The 16,726-nt window shown below is 37.1% G+C and overlaps 1 protein-coding gene across 2 annotated transcripts in view; it reads right to left on the bottom strand.

Annotated features, from left to right (window-relative positions):
* The window catches only part of sorcs2 (sortilin-related VPS10 domain containing receptor 2), a 368,175-nt gene that overhangs the window by 11,220 nt on the left and 340,229 nt on the right, over positions 1-16,726 (bottom strand). For both annotated transcript variants that reach the window (XM_088629251.1, XM_088629260.1), the window contains exons 12-20: positions 14,964-15,040; positions 9,742-9,833; positions 8,203-8,310; positions 6,503-6,623; positions 5,111-5,244; positions 4,190-4,318; positions 1,934-2,105; positions 1,362-1,548; positions 843-976 (exon numbers count right to left, since the gene is read on the bottom strand). In XM_088629251.1, the coding sequence (XP_088485377.1) occupies positions 843-976; positions 1,362-1,548; positions 1,934-2,105; positions 4,190-4,318; positions 5,111-5,244; positions 6,503-6,623; positions 8,203-8,310; positions 9,742-9,833; positions 14,964-15,040 (1,154 nt within the window). The remainder of the gene's footprint in view (positions 1-842; positions 977-1,361; positions 1,549-1,933; positions 2,106-4,189; positions 4,319-5,110; positions 5,245-6,502; positions 6,624-8,202; positions 8,311-9,741; positions 9,834-14,963; positions 15,041-16,726) is intronic.

The following is a 16,726-nucleotide window of genomic DNA, read 5'->3' as shown; positions in this document are numbered from 1 at the left end:
AATTGAGAAAAGGTTTAATCATTGAAAAAGGGTAGAAATTGTTACAGAATTTTCTGGTCCTTGAACCGTAACTAAGTCTTTTATGAATTTGCAATTCTCAGATTAACTAATGGAAGCTGTTAGTGAAAGTTAGTGAAAGTTATCTTACGTTATGACAAATCATGTTTCACATCTGTGAACCACATTGCAAATGAACATCAATGGAACAGGTCCTACAGAGCATTTCAAATGAATATACAATCTGGAAGTAGATGTTTACTGTAGGTTATGTATTCATGTATCTTTTGTCTTGTTCTGGGTCTAATAACTGTTAAAAAACTTGAATTATAATATAAATCAATTAATCCCTTAAATATAAACAAATAATCCCTTACATTTTAAAAATGTTATGTATCTCACCATTAAATCTGATGAGATGTTTTTTGTTAGCATAGAAATTAACAAGACAAATTGTTCACCAGCAAATACTGTAAATAATTGAAAGAGTGTTGGGTTCGTTATTAGGTGTTGCAATCCACCAGTACTACTCCTTCTACAGTCAATTTTGTGCCTTGCATACAGTATATTACAATTCTACAATTACGATTGACTTAACCCTGGGTAGGCTGCTGTGCAATAGCTCAAACACAACACAACCCCTACCCTTCTTAAAATGTAAACTTCTTTGTCTGCAACTACGTTTTATGGAGTATATCAGGATTTATAGATTCAATATTTGTATTTAATTTTATGTAATACTTTTGCATGGGTGTTTATTTGGTTAATTACATATGGCTAATATAAAAAAAATCATACAGGTTTTAACTGCCTAGCTGGTGTTTATGAAGTGTTGCAAATTGTACCTGCAGGTTATCCCCGATCCACCAATAGAAGACTGTTAAATTTGCAGTTGCAGGAAGGACTGATGCTGTCAGGTTCACCTCCTTGTTCCTTCCGGCAATAGGAACAACTTCTAAATGGACTTCTTGTAGGGGGGCTTCATCCACAGGAAAATTAATAGAAAAAAAGATACATAAATGTCTTTCTCACAAAGTTCCTCAAAATACTGTTGACAAATAATCATTCATAACAGGGTCGTATTGTGAAAAGTGGGTGAGGTCTTTGGGCTCCAGAGTGCCAAAAGCTAAAACAAATTTTAATACAAAAACTGAAATATATACTACAAAACAATTTACAACAGATTTTTGTAGCCAAGAAATAGTGGGAAACTGCTCCAAGGAGTCTGGGAGTGTTTTATTTTCGTTTAAATTAAAAAAAAATGTTATTAACACTTGGTATAGGCTTGGTGTGACAATTTGGATTATCTAACGGATCAGACAAGGGGAATAGTGAAAAGTTCAGCTGGAATTTTTATCACTTACAGTTGACTTGAATATAGACCACAGCCTCATCATGCCCTGCTGGATTCTCTGCCTTCACTGTGACCCTGTAGATGCCTGGTTTCTCATAGCGGTGCTGAATTGGCTCGTCTGTCACAGTCAGGTTTCTGTAGATAGCTCTCACTCCATCACCAAGGTCCACCTGGTACTTCGTATTTGTAGTATCTCCCTATAAGAAAGTAGATCTGTAGTGAGTAACTTCCTTAAATCCATAGAGTTCAAACTTTCTGAACTAGACTGACACCACTTTCAGTACAGCAGTGTTGATTGCCGTTACTTGGTGGTTTCATTCCTTTTACAAAAATATGTTCAAGGAGCAACACTTTCACACTTTTATTTTTTAAATACCTTTAAAGGAAACAAAATGACTTTTGATCAGTGCCAGTTTTTGAATCAGTGTGAAATGATTCTTTATTACTTTATGAAATTTCTCGCTCAATACTGCCTCTGAAACGTCTGATTTCCTGTTCTTATTTCTCTCTCCGAATGTGCTTAACCACATTGTCCATGCCGGTTCACCTCCCCACCTCAGTTCCATGTTTTTCTTACTATACCTGCTCCTGCCTGACAACAAAGGTGATGTCATCACCAGGACCCACAGCCAGAGACTCGCCCTTGATTCCAAGCTGTAAACCTCTAGGGGGCAGCAAAGGGCAGGTGTGCTGCTTGGAACTCTGCTGTTTGTTGACTCCACCTTCACAGACATTAGACACCACCTTTCTGTAGCTGTAAAGATGAATCAGGCAAGAGCTTACTTCGAGTAAATGACATTTTAATATTTTGTTAACAATTCCTGTAAATGGCTGGTCATTTCCAAATTGATTTAGCATTTGCAGATGTTTTACCGGTAATTAACAATATGAAATGAAGGCATTTTTAGAGAGGAAACTTTTTTTTTCAGATCCATCCATAAAATACATCCAGATCCATCCATAAAGTACCAGTCTTGGTGTACTGGCATAATTTTATTAAATAAGATTTCAGAAAGGAAGAAAAAACTGTGATTCCCCTCCAAGGAAAAAAAGCATTAAACAACACAACATACTTAACATTTTCATAATCATGAAATTGTAATTTCCAGCTGTTTCTCTCTTCTCTGAATTATAATGAAAAACAAATGTATGTGGTTCATCTGTATTGTCTGCAACCCTTGTAAATAGTTCATTATTGCTGAAGTGCAGAACAAACTGTATAGTTACAGTACAACACAGGCATGTTAAGGACATGTTTCCTTTCCAACTCTTCCCACTCCTGGACCTCACGTGGGAGTGAGTATTGCTCGGATGCAATTGGAGTGAGCATAATTAATTTTGCATGCATGCTGGTGGTTGGGCATCAACGTATTTAAAAATGCTGCTTTGTGCTTCACTCTGCTTCATTTCTAACAGACTGTGTTTGGAAATTCAGATGTAGCCAAAGTGAGAGAATCCATCCACAATAGGCCTGTAGATGTGCTGGCCATCATGCTGTTATTTTTCCTTTTGAAAATGTTTTTTCTTCAATTTGTTTTGTTGCATCCTGTCTCCTTGGTGTGATACACAACAATATCCAATAACTTAATCATACAGTATGCTGTTGATATATGAACTGTGGCTGAAAGCTGTTGAAACATGCTTTATTGTTCATACATGTCCTGTAAATACTTGGTGGATCCCATTCAAATCAATACTTCATTCCCATGTCAACAAAGTTGATTGGAGCCCGTATAAAAAGAAAAACAACAAAACATACAGTATTACACTTACACAAAAATATATACAGTATTACACATAGACAGTACTGTATATATTGTCTACTGTAGACATAATGCCTGGTTGATTTAGGACTTCTACTTTTGAGGCTGTGAGCTCAGGCCAGGACTTGTAGGATACTGAGACATTGTGGCTTATCATGCTGTATGGGTTGATATCTGTACTAGATAGGTAACACACACTTCTTTAGAGAAATAAAGGCACTTTGTTGTGGAAATTATAATCCCCAATTGCTTAGAGAGGACCCTCCACATCAACTTTTATTTCTCCTATTCTTTTATATCTCTGTAGTTGGATTGTAGTCTTGAAAAGTGATATTCATTACTATGCTGCCTTTGTGACCAGAGTTGTTTTATTTTCTCTTAAATTCACACTGTCTCTGAAGCCAGGGAGCCACTGCTATACTTGACAGCCTGAAATATTCTGAGAACAGACACTTCCAGTATCACCACAATCAGGCTGTTGTGTCGGAGTCCTCTGTGTTGGTATTTAGTGGGCAAACCCTACTTTTCTAGGCTTCATGTCTACAGTTTGATGAGGTGAAAAGGACAGATATTGAAGAATGTGCCATGTCACTTCTCTCCTATCTTGGCTCATAAAGGCTGCCATGTTTAAGGTCAAAGAACAAAATGATTGTACTGTATGTGATCTTCATGCACCAAGAAGATGCATCTGTCATATAACACTTAAATCTGCAATTCTCCTCTATTTATACCAGTGGAGTTGGAAACCTAGAGAACAGAAAAATGTGGATAAATCTTTTAGTACTCAAGGCACTTCACAGCATTTCTTTCAGTTTTCAAATGTTTATCCAAATTACAATGTTGGTGTAATGCCAAACCCATTATGAATTACTGTTATTAAGGCGAGTTCTTTTTTTCACTTTCTTGTCAAATGATTAAACAACTAATTGCAATCCATTTTTTTCATTCTAAGATATAAAAAGCAGTGTGCAATGAATTCAAGCACCACTAGAGACGTGCCATGAAGTGATTCATAAATGGAGAAACTGTCATCTTTTCCTGAGCCAACTCATTGAAGATTCTTTCAAGAACTCACCCAGTGCTGGAGAAAAAGCTCTGCCCTAAAACACAGTCGTAAGGTGGAGAGCTGGGGTCATGCCAGAAATCAGCAAAGCACCTGTCCCCTTCAGACTTCAGGCTAGCGGCCCTTTCAAAGCCATAGTCACTACAAGGACAGAAGGACAACAGCAAATTGACACTGGTCATGGGTGGTCATGGGGCTTAAAAGTTTACATTTAAATATACCTACACTTGAACAGAACTAGACTCATTGTGTTTTTCTTTCTGTTTCTTTCTTTCAAAATAATAATGTCAATCTTTTCTATTTATCTTTTCTAACATTACTGCATTAATTAGAAATGAACATTACAATTATTCCCGTGCCACCGTATGGTATAAAGCGGTTCTGCAAATGACATTACAATTATTAATATTCAGAAATAGATCCAAAGGTTTTTTGTACAGTAAAAGAATGGGTGTTTTCTGTGATGATAAAACAGTAGACAGAGCATCCAGAGAGTGTTGTTATTCCAGACGAATGCAGATCTTGCGTTCTCTTTGTACTTCACTGGCTGTTTTCATGAAGAAGAACAACACACTCTCTGTAGTGTCCAGATATTTTAGTACCTCCTAATCACTCAGCTTTGTACTAAAGAATGTGAAAAAACAAGCACAGAATATCAATACTAATTTAACATTAGTACAGAATGTTTTATGACACAGTGGTCAGTAATTCTTCAATATAAGGTGTAAGACATATGAATATTCTCCTCTAAAGAACTATACAATACTGTATATTTAAATTACCTAAGGACTGATCTTCTTTTCTATTATATAATTTTTTGGCACAAATAGTACTCATAGTACTATTATTTCAGTACTATTATGCAGTTATTTCAGGAAAAAAACACTTTGCTTTTACAAGACATGTTTTCAAAAGCAGAGGGATTAGTTTTACCAATTAAAATCCTTTTCCGTGCATTGGCAGGGTTTGGATGTTAGAACAGATGTGAAGCTCTTTCCCTTGATACAATATGATGAGTCTTTTCTCTTTCGATAACTTCTCTCTTGCCCCATGATACACAGCTCTCCCTGAAAAGATGAAAAAAAAACCTTTTATTTTAAAGAGTTTGACTTCTTTGGAACATTGTGTTAATTGATCACTGTTTTGCTTTGGTCAGCTTCTGTGAATCTCAATATTTTATCTGTTTCTGCTTGAAATTTGTGATCACACTGATTATTCAGATAAAAACAGAACTATTATTCCATTTTTTATGAAAAAATGATGAATGTCTGTATTAATTATGTCTTTGATGCAAACTGGATGGACAAATTAAACATAAATCAGCACTAACTCATTTGCCTTCGTTTAATAGCCTGTTATTTGCAGTACCTCACACACGCACATACTGTATTCACACCAGGGCCAATTCTCTCAGACGCCAATTAACCTACCAGTATGTCGTTAGGGTCGATCGTTGTAATTACATTTAAAACAACACTGAAAATAAATATAAGAAAGAAAAATCCTGTAAGGTCATCCATAAGGTCAAAGTTAGCTACATAGTCCAGTAAACAGGCACTGGCCTTGTGAGAAAAGCTTTAATATGATATGAAAAAAAAAACAAGAAATAAAAAAAGTTATAAATGAGAGGAAGCCATTCGGCCCATATAGACAGTTGGTACTGTGGTTAGAAGTTAATTGATCTAAGAATCTCATCCAGCTGTGAAGGAAACCAGTGTATTGGCTTCAACAACATGGCTGGATAGCTTATTTCCCAACTCCCACAACCCTTTGTCTATAGAAGTCCCTCCGGCTCTCAGTTATTAAATGCTTTTTGACAGAGTTTCTACTCCTGTCAGTGCAGGTCACTCCATTAAGCTCTGGAATGTATCTGTGTGCCCTTATCTGGATTAATTCCAGAGCAGCAATATCTTTTCTATAACATGGTGACCAAAATATTCTTGAATACAATTTTAACATCACATAATGTGATTTAAATTCTACAGTGTGTATGTTTAACTATATATCGTAGTGTTTTGCTTGTCTTTGTATCGCTTCCCCATAATATCTAGAAGATAATGGATAGAATCACTTTTGCTAGCACTAGGTGTTCTACTACAACAACAGTTAATCCAGATTTGTGAAACTACTTTGCTCTTACCATTGGAGATTTCTGAATTTTACCATATAAAGTACACACATTTAAGAGTATTAAGATTAATTTGCTGGGGGTATATTAAGGTTAATATTAATATTATGGTACAGAAAAACACAATATGACTTTACTTGACATGAAACTCTGGACTACAGACACAACCCTTAATTAGGAAGATGCACAGTGTTTACCTGCAAATTTGTTAGCTTCCAAGGATCATAGTCTGCCTCAGTACACTGCCTGGGAAAAGACTGGCGGAAATCCACCTTCACCAGCTCCCAGTCTGACCGATAACTCATATGGCCAAAGACCCTGTAAGAAGAAGACAAAAAAAATAGCATAGCAGGAAACGCAGGTTATATTTTTCTCAGAAAAGCAGCGGAAGATACTCGTTTCTTGGACCCTACATTCGACACAATTTGTTTTACTGGAATTCTACAGAATTTCCTTTCTAGAAGAGAATATTAAGGCTGTCTTCAGGAGGAGCCAACATGCAGTGATTTACGGTGCGTGCCTTGTTGTAATTCTGTCACTAGGTGGAGACATTTACTTGACTAAAAATCTTGCAAGACTGCCATAAATCCGGCATTGAACAAAGTGAGATTTCTTATATTAAAAAGCTTTACATCTGACGTCCAGTCCATTTTATGTCTAAAATTGTAATGTTTGTGAAGATTTAAAAGTGTTCTCCGGACATCGTAGGTGCAGACCTTTGTTTCTGCCCGCTTTCATTTTATACGAACCATTATCCAGTCAAGGTAAAAGGCATACTATTAAATATCAGACTTCACGAACGTTTATCTGTCAAACTGTACAGACGCGCTGGCAAAAACTTCAAAGGGAAATACTGATATAAAATGTTAGAATTGAAACAATAATAATAATAAAAAACAATTGTCGTCCTGTTTTGACGTAGCTGGCATTTCCTATCTTCGAAATCATTAGTTTCTGCTTTTAAAAAGCTTCTATGTGGATTCTTCCTTATGCTCAGAATAGAAACCTTTCCTAGTTATTGTTTATGTTTCAGTATTGAACAACGTAATACAATTAGTGTGCACAGTAGGTGCGCATGCTGCACACTCACATTTAACATTAATATCACACAATGCATTAAATACAAAATCTTATGATCTGTTTATGCAGTCATCTGAATTATTTGAATGCAATATTCTTTTTTTTTTTGCTGCTGCTGCTGCTAAAAGAATAATAAATAATTTTGCTGTGTTTACAGGAAACCAAACTACTTGCTGATAATTTTCTGATAGAGTACTAAAATATAACAAATTGTAAGGATCCACATGCTGTTCTACTGTGGAAGCACATAAAAATGCAACAACTTCTATTGGTTCCAATAGCCATGTTTTTAATAGCGCTGCGAAAATTAGGATATGCAAGAACACATCCTTCAATCTGTGTGATTTGGCCTTTAGAATCTCCTTGAAAACCTAACTCTCTAGAGAGACTGAGGAAACCTAATTCTATGTCTTCAAATTACTTTGCTTTTGTTCACATTCAAAATTATGTCATCAGGTCTCCATCAGTCATTTTCTTTTTCTCTTACGGTACAGACAGTGAGAGTGCCACAATTTCTGACCCCAATTAGATCCCTCAGACTTTATTAAAAAGAACAGAAAATTGCTTTACTGTTACAGCCAACCCTCTGTGCATATCTCAGCTCTTTTGAAAATAATAAAAAAAAAGATTCTACAAGCTCATTTAGAATGCAAAGTTTATGGGAAGATGTAATGTGACCTTCTTTTCTGGCTTGTTTCTTAAAAATAGTGGAAGACAGCAAGGCAGGCTGTTACACACAGTAATATCCCGTTTCAAAGGAGCTCAAATGCATATACTGTAGTAAATAATGCAGTGTAGACAGGTGTAATAAACTCACGTCATGACAAGGGTTTCATCTCCAGGTTCACTAAGAAGACCATCTACAAATACTGAAGTGCTGGTGAAGTTGTGGGTAGTCCATGTACGCCCTTCATCTATGCTGAACCTTTAAGGATTCAAACATTAATAAGTAACTTGTAAAACATAAAATACATGAAAACAGATGTCAACAAGTATCCTACTTGTACAAGTCTATGTATGTGGTCTTAAAAAAAATCAAACAGGACTTCATCAGATTTGTGTAATAAAATTGTGTAAACATAAATTTAGTTCCAAACTAACAAGCAGTTAAAGGCTACAAGTTAAGTTATGAACAACAGTAGAGTAAGTGTAGGGGCAATTGTTCTTTGTAAAATTAATTGGTATTATGGATAATGCTTGCTTCAATATTTTAGAAAATAACATAAGAGCAAGCATGACAAGGACTCTGCTGGTAATTTCAAGATTCAATGCTGATTCTCCAGCCAATAGTGAGTGGGTAGGAGGTAAATTTAGCGGCATTAAAAACTCAGTGTGTTTTCAGTAGACATATTATATAATATTATAGCACACTGGGGGAAATGTCAGAACCATATGACTTTGCTAGAAAGAGTTCTCAATTAGAAGCTGTTTTAAATTAATAAGAAAATGAAAGGTCCTTTTAAAATTTTGCATCATAAATATAGGATGACCAACCTCATATTTAATGTACAACTTTAATATCTAAGAGACTCTGCCAGTAACATGGGGAGGAGAATAATTCACAAACACTGCTTCAACTAATAAGCCTTAGGTCAATGTGTTAACATGATGCCTAGCCTACAATAATATTTTCACCAATTACTGGTTTGTAAGAAATATTAAGAACAGTGAGAATATGTGAGCATCGCAGAAGTGCACGCACACCAGGGAGATCTGCTAATAAACCTCCCTGGAATATCTAACATCTTAAGATGATGGTTTTATGAAATGTTAGAGATTAGAGGTCTGTCCCTAAGCTCAGATGCTGAAAAGCCAAGTACTTAAAATAGAATCACTGATGCCCTGTAGTCACTGAAAGTTTGTTTTTAGACTGGAAGTCCAGGAGTTCAGTAACACAAAGCTGCCAAACTTACCCTGTCTTTCAGAACTGAGTTGCAAATACCAGAGGCTCATCTTAGTAGAAAAAAATATTTGAAAGTAATGCTGTTTTCTAAAGACATTCACGTTCCTCATAAAATGCATATACAGGTACTATTGACTATATTCTGAAAAATTGTGAGTACGAATGATGGCTGTAACAATTATTGCAATGCTTCCAAAGCGATTTTTATATTTGATAACCCTCCTCAGACAAAGGAAGCATAAAGGTGAACTTGTGGCTTTATAACGCTTGACTGTTGACCATTTTAATTGTTTGCTGAGAATTTTGTAAAATAATTGAACTGATGTTCTGGACATTAATATCGCTTCCTGACAAATAAAGCACATTGCTTCGTGTGACTATTTCCTACAAACTTGTAAAGGTGTCAATTTCCTGAAGAGCACAGAATGACCGTAAACATAATGAAACCGTTACCTGAGTATTTTGAGTGGGATGGAGCTGTCCCTAATGGCTATTATGACTCCTCCATGATCAAGATACAGAATATGGTGTTCCTCCTCAAAAACCTGCAATAATAGTAATGAAAACCTGAAAAAAGCAGTTTTAAAGGCTTCCAAGCACGTCCCCACTCACATGCACAGTGTGCGCAAACTACAGATGAGGGGAAACTACGATGATACTAACCAAGTTTGGAGGTCATCCAACAAAACATTCATAAAGTAGAGTTGTTGACAGGGTCTCCATTTCCCGCAACAAAAAGATGATGAGAAATAATAGGTGTAAAACATGTTGCTTCGACATTCTGAAGCCAGGGTTTAGTGTGATAAAACCTTGGAACTAACTGACCAGACCATCTGGGAAGAAGAACAGCTAGCATTCCGGGATGTGTTTGCCAAGTAGGAAATAACTCAGTATGGGTGTATAAAGTATCACTTCATCCTGTGAGGTACAGGGAATGATGAAACCTGACAAGTTTCCTGGCAATTAGTGCAGTGGTTTCAAGGCCATAGTTTGAAGCTGCATTTTGGCAAGCAGTTGGTGTCCCATTGTGGGCAAGAAAATTATCATAGCAATTTGTTAAGTGCAAATTGGAAGCAGTACTGGATGAATCACAAAGTTTGAATCACAAAGTTTTAATTTAATCTGTGCTGCAGTTCTCAAGACAGTGGCTATTTGATCACAGTGTCAGTTGTGAGGCCATCTTGGGATATGCATGAATTACTTTGTCAGATGTTAATACCATGCAATGTAGAATAATGTCACAAAGTGAAAGAAATGATGAACAGGCAGACATTGTGGTGTATGCAGGGTCCTCATTTTCACATACATTCATACTGCTGTTACTACAACCTTACTTGCAAGGCTTCTCACAGTTATATACAGGTCAGGCAGGTCTACTGGACGAAACTCGGCACTACCTGGCCAAACAAATGTGTTAACGCTGACAAAAGGTGCCCAAGGATTTGTAATAAAATACAGTTGTGTAGTAACACAGCGCATGATCATTTGGCTTTTCAAGGCGAAAAAAGACTTACTCCCTCAATGAGCGCAAAAATAATAAACAGTGCCTCAACAGAAAAAAAGAACATAATGATGGATTAATGCACAAAGAAATACCAAGTAGAAATACGTTTCAACCATAAAACTCTTCCTCAGGCAGCGTCTACATGGGTAGCCTTCCACAGGTAGCCTACTTCTTCGATGAACCATATAAAATCAAACCAGCTGTTGTGGTCATAACATCTTATTCAGGATAATATTGTTTAGTTACAATAATAAAGTAGTACATAGTACAGTAATCTAGTGTTGGATAACTACTGTAGGTGTTGGGGATGCTAATGTTAATGTGCCCCTTTGTCAACTGCAGGACATTACCACCAAGCTTTTTCTTGTGAGAAACCCTAACTTGTAAAGTTTGAAGGTACTTGGCCTTGCAGGTTTTGAACAGAAATACTATAGTTTGTGTGATGGGTCTTAATTCTAAGAATGGATTGAGACCTGGTTTGGGCATACAAATCATCAAGCAGCTTTTCAGCAACTCAAAAGCTCTAGCTGATAATGAAATCTGCCATGTTTCTATTAGTGTTTTCAAATATGTACTGTAGGTCAGGCTATTACTTCAGTTGATGTAGGACCTCCACTTGTGTAAAAAATGTAGTGGTTCATCTGTTTCAATATAGCTGCCTAGTTTGAAGTTTTTGTCTGGTGTGTGAACACAAGCAGTTTCAAAAATGATTAAATTAAAAAAGAAACCTTACAATCACCATAGGCTTATACTACTTGAAAGCCTAATTAAACATATTGGAAGCAAGTTCAGCAGAAAAATCTGTAAGAAAAACCCATCAGTTATGTAAAGTAAACGCATAAAACTATCGATTCAACAGTAAATATAGATTTTTTTCTCTGAAAGTTCAAAATAAAGCAAAGAGAATGCAGAATTTATTAAAGTCTCTAGTGTTAAAAATGCAATGAATAAAGTGTTGACTTTCCACATCTTGGTTCTTAAAGTTGGCTGGCACTACCTCTTCCCAATCTACTTTATTATAAATCCAATTTACACATTTGAGGAACCGTGTATTAAGAGGAGCTGACCTGACGTGAGCCTGCCTTGTACTGCAAACATAAAAGCAGTGACTCAAAGAAGCATTCAGTGATTCTTTTTGATGAAATGCTTAGCCCTTTAAAATAACAATATACAGTATTTCAAAATCACCGATAAAACGTTCTGAGAAAACAAGAGTGGAAGCAAATCCACAATTCCAGGATATGCCAATAAGTTCAAACTGGTGGAATTCAACTTTTGTCTTTTAAAAAGTGAAATAAATAAAGGTTAATATTTTCAGATGCCATTTGCTGCCCAAACCAAAGTTCACATTAAGTGTACATTAAGTGTAAGATATTATACATATTTGGTTTGGACAACTCTCCAATTTTTAAAAATATATTCTACTAATTTAAAAGTGTCGGTCATTAAAATATTCAAATGTCTATGATAAAACATCTTTAAAAAAATGGAAGCTGTTGTCAAACATGCTGTATTTCACTTCTGTAGCCCAGTCATCCATTGGCCATATATAGTTAAAGCTCCTCCCAGGATGGTTTTCAGCACAGCAGCTACACACTGTAGCTACACCTCCTATGATCCTGGCGCTTAGTGGGCAAGACATATTTCAAAACACAGGTACAGCAGATGCAGACATGGGGCCAGATTGTTTGGGTGCTCTTTTTTAAAATAAAATTGTCATTGACAACTTTCATAACCTCCCAGTTTGGAATTGCCAGTGGTTTATTGCTCAGCTGTGGGGCTCTACAACTACTGTACAACCTCTGTATCGCACATGGAGAATGTATGCCTATGTCCAAAGCATTTATCATTTGAGTTCACGACAGCTTCTTTCAGGAGGGCTAGAGCCTGTCCTCCTTGATCTGGAACTAATGTCTCCAGAAGTGGCATCGCGGGTCTAAGCAGTACCTTTTGTGTTGAAAACCAAAAGCCCTCTGGCCAACATAAGTCCTTCCAGTCCTAGTAGCACTTAAACATTTAGTCACTGCCAAACTGCTCAGATTTTCTAACTAGGCTGCTATTTTCTTGCTTGTGTATTCATCACTGTTTTACACATAATAACATGTGCAGGGCTTATTGCAGCACAACACATTTGTCATAATTTCAGCAGTTCTGCTCTAAAAAACATGTTGAAAAGAATAACTAGATTTATTAAAATTAAAGAAAATAAAGGCTGTATATAACCCAAAGCTTTCTCTTGAGAGAAGTGACATATAAATGTTTGTAGTGTCACTGTAGACTGCAGAATTAATTATGTTAAACATCTAGATTTTGTTATATTCTGCACTTGAGCCTTACAATTATTCCTGCTTTTCAGTGAACTACTGTATATTTGATTTAAACACAATCCATGCTAAACAAATGTCCACAGATGATTGGACTGACTTGGTTCTCTTTTGTTCTGAAGAGCAGCCACAGACCTGTGGGATATTTTCAAACACAAGGCAGGGAGGACTGAATCTTTATACTGGCACTGTCAATAGGTCACCAATAAGTGTGATGCAGCAGGGATGTACCGTAGGGCAAACACAGCTCCTTCTACTCCTCTTTCATTTTCTCACATACTGTACTGTAGGTATGTGAGTGAGCTACTGTCTCTGTAATATTGTGCTTGGATGTTTGTGCATCCACGTGAAAACTGACCCCTGTCCCTTTCTCAGATTTATCCACACTTCACCCTCTCTCTGTTTGAGAAGGTGATAAAAAACAGCTTTCTGCATTTTGCTGAGAGTTTGGTCTCTAACACTCCACTCCTTTGTGTAGCAGCAGTCTGTTTGCTATTCAGGAAAGCAAAAGATTCTTCTTTCTTCTTGTTAGCTTTGAAATAAATAAAAAAAAAAACTACGAAAGCTTTCAGTTAGCACCTCTGTTAATATTGTTAATTGCCCTGCCTTACATTTTCCTGCTTCTTCTTGCTTTTAGATTGAGTTCCATTGCTTTGGCTCTATCCCTTCTGCTAATTTAGTCTGTTCTTAGTTCTTTTTTACTTTTTTCATTATTAATTTATTTGGCTGACACTTTGATTCGAAAGTTCACATTGCATGTGTACCATCTCATGCGGCAGCTGACTGCAGCAATCTGAATGAAGATTACCTTGGTAAATTACCATTCTATAATACAGCACCTGGAATTTGAAGCTACAACCTAAAAAGTCCAGAGGTTTAAACACATTTTCACGTTTCTCAAAGACATCAACTCTCTTTTCCCCAGATGTATGTCTCTACCTTTTCTCCTTTTTTTGTGTTGTCTGTCTTATTCTCTGGCTACTCTTGCCACCATTCTGTCTTTCATTTCTTAACTTTTCTTTACCTTTGACAACCCTGAGAACACGGAAGACTATCCAGATAGAAAAAAAGACACCAATACTCTGCATATTAGCCTTGCCTTTCTGTGACTTCTATCTTTATTTGGCCTTGCAGCACATACTGTTGGTGCCCCTGAACACACCTATGCCTCTCTGCCTCTGTGTACTCCCCATGCACATGCACCTATGAACCTATATATCTGTCAGATCTTTTTTCTCCATGGTCATGTCCATGTTACCTACAGGTATGTGTTGCAGGACAAGACTAGTATTTTTTACACCTTACATACAGTACTGCTACATCAGCTGTTACTTATCTGCTTTGGGCACTCTAAGGTCTCTCTGTTACTGCTTTGCACCTGAGTACACCAGACCTACCCCCCCATTGGAAGTGGACTTGATTTCACAGACGTTCTCGCTCTGTAGAGGCCACTGACACTGGACTAGAACCTGGAACAGTTGATTACTTTTCATCTAATAAATAACTTGAATAAGAGCTTCCCAATGCCAGACCAATGGACTATGCTCTCTGGTCTAGATGGTCACTCGATAAAGGCCTCTACCACTACAACCACTACTAAATGACTACCACTACAGGTATAGCCATCTCGTATCCCAGAGGCCCCTAATGATAGCTGTCTTCATAGCCCTATCCCCAGACACTTGGCTTCAGTACTCTAGAATGGTGATCCATCCTCCTTCATTGGCCTCAGATGACGACTAGCATCTACAGTAAGCACATTGTGTGGTTTTGTGGATTAATAATTTTCTTGTAAAGCATAGTACTGGTATCCAGACAGTCATTGGAGGACAAAAAAAATAATATACCTGTCTCCAAGATTTCCCACAGTCTGAAGTAATATACATTTCTTCCTTATACCCCACCAACTGGGAGCCTAAGTTGCCTGCAAAAAATGTAAGGACAAATGCAATGAACATACATGGACAGATAAACCACAGACAGCTTGGAAAAACAGAAGCAATGCACAGTCAAATATATTACATTACAGATAATGTTGCTGTTGAATTTCTAAAAGGAAGCAGCGCATTTACTGTACATTTGAAAAGTGATGTTGACAGCTGCAAGCCTTTGATACAGTACCTATGGTGCTGTTATTAATAACACAGTCCGTGAATCTCGTTCCACTCAGCAAATGTACAGCTTTAGAGTTGTAAAGTAAGGGATGCAGAAAAGTTGAGGTTTTACAAAAGAAAAAGAATACCCAAATGTATTTTCCCTGAGGTGGTCAGTTGAAGTGCAGTGTTGCACTGACATTATACAAGTCAGAGTTTAGCTGCTCAAATGGAACCCGCTGGCAGTAGCTTGTGTTTATCATGCGTGATGTATACTTCATCAGATCTTCTTTTTTATCAGTTGAATTAAATAAGCTACAATGCTAGGTCATGACTCTTCAATACTACAAGTACTGTACACAGCATGATAAAATATCCATTTTATAACAAATATCGTTTTCTTAACTGTTTAATCTAATACATGGTGACAAGGGCACAAGTCAGGATACACACAAAACAGGATAATTCCTTATACTTATATAGCGCTTTTCTGGACACTTGCGATTTACAGGTAATGGGGACTCTCCTCCTCCACCACCACCAATGTGCAGCCCCACCTGGATGATGCAACGGCAGCCATAGTGCGCCAGAATGCTCCCCACACATCAGCTATCAATGGGGGGGAGAACAGAGTGATGAAGCCAATTCATAGATGTGGATTATTAGGAGGCCAGAATTGGTAACATTTCTAATGGACAATTTGGCCTGGACGACAGGGTAACACCCCTACTCTTTTTGTGAAACACCCTGGGATTTTTAATGACCACAGAGTGTCAGGACCTCGATTTTACATCTCATCCAAAGGATGGCGCCTTTTTACAGTATAGTGTCCCATTCACTATACTGGGGCATTAGGACCCACATAGACTGCAGGATGAATGCCCTCTACTGGCCCTTCTAACACCTCTTTCAGCAGCAGGAGTCTCCCATCCAGGTACTGACCAGGCTCACACCTACCTGCTTCAGTGGGTTGCTAGTGGTGAGCTACAGGGTGATATATCTGCTGGCCTAAGCCCATGCAAGTCCATCACAACAATACCAGGCCTTGCTTAGCTTTGTGATCTGATCAGATCATGTTAAAAGATAATGCTGCTTTAAATTTTGCTTGGAGCATGCTGTCCTACTGGGAATGGTGTTACATTGCTCTTCACTAAAGTAAAGTAAAGCTTTAGGAAGCTTTACTTCACTAGCTTCCTATAACATATTTGTAAACTTGTAACTTACTTGTGTTAAACAGGAAAAAAATCACTTCCAAATGATTAGTGATTTCTGCTTGATCATGACCATGTCCAGATGGCACTGAGTGGCGTTTTAGTAAATGATTTTTGCTTTTTTATGGCCTTTATCAATGCATTTACATTTGAATATACTGTAATATCTGCTATAATATTGTCAAAAGTCTTAGACATCTTAGATCAAGAATTACAACATAGGTACAGTATGTAAATGGCATTAACAGTTTACTCAAAATCTCTATTAGTATTTTCTACTATTACAATTAGTTTGTTGTTAATACA

The sequence above is a fragment of the Lepisosteus platostomus genome, chromosome 1 (assembly GCF_059453375.1).
Source record: "Lepisosteus platostomus isolate fLepPlt1 chromosome 1, fLepPlt1.hap1, whole genome shotgun sequence".
In the NCBI taxonomy this organism is placed as follows: Eukaryota; Metazoa; Chordata; class Actinopteri; order Semionotiformes; family Lepisosteidae; genus Lepisosteus; species Lepisosteus platostomus.
This window is presented reverse-complemented; position numbering and strand designations above follow the sequence as displayed.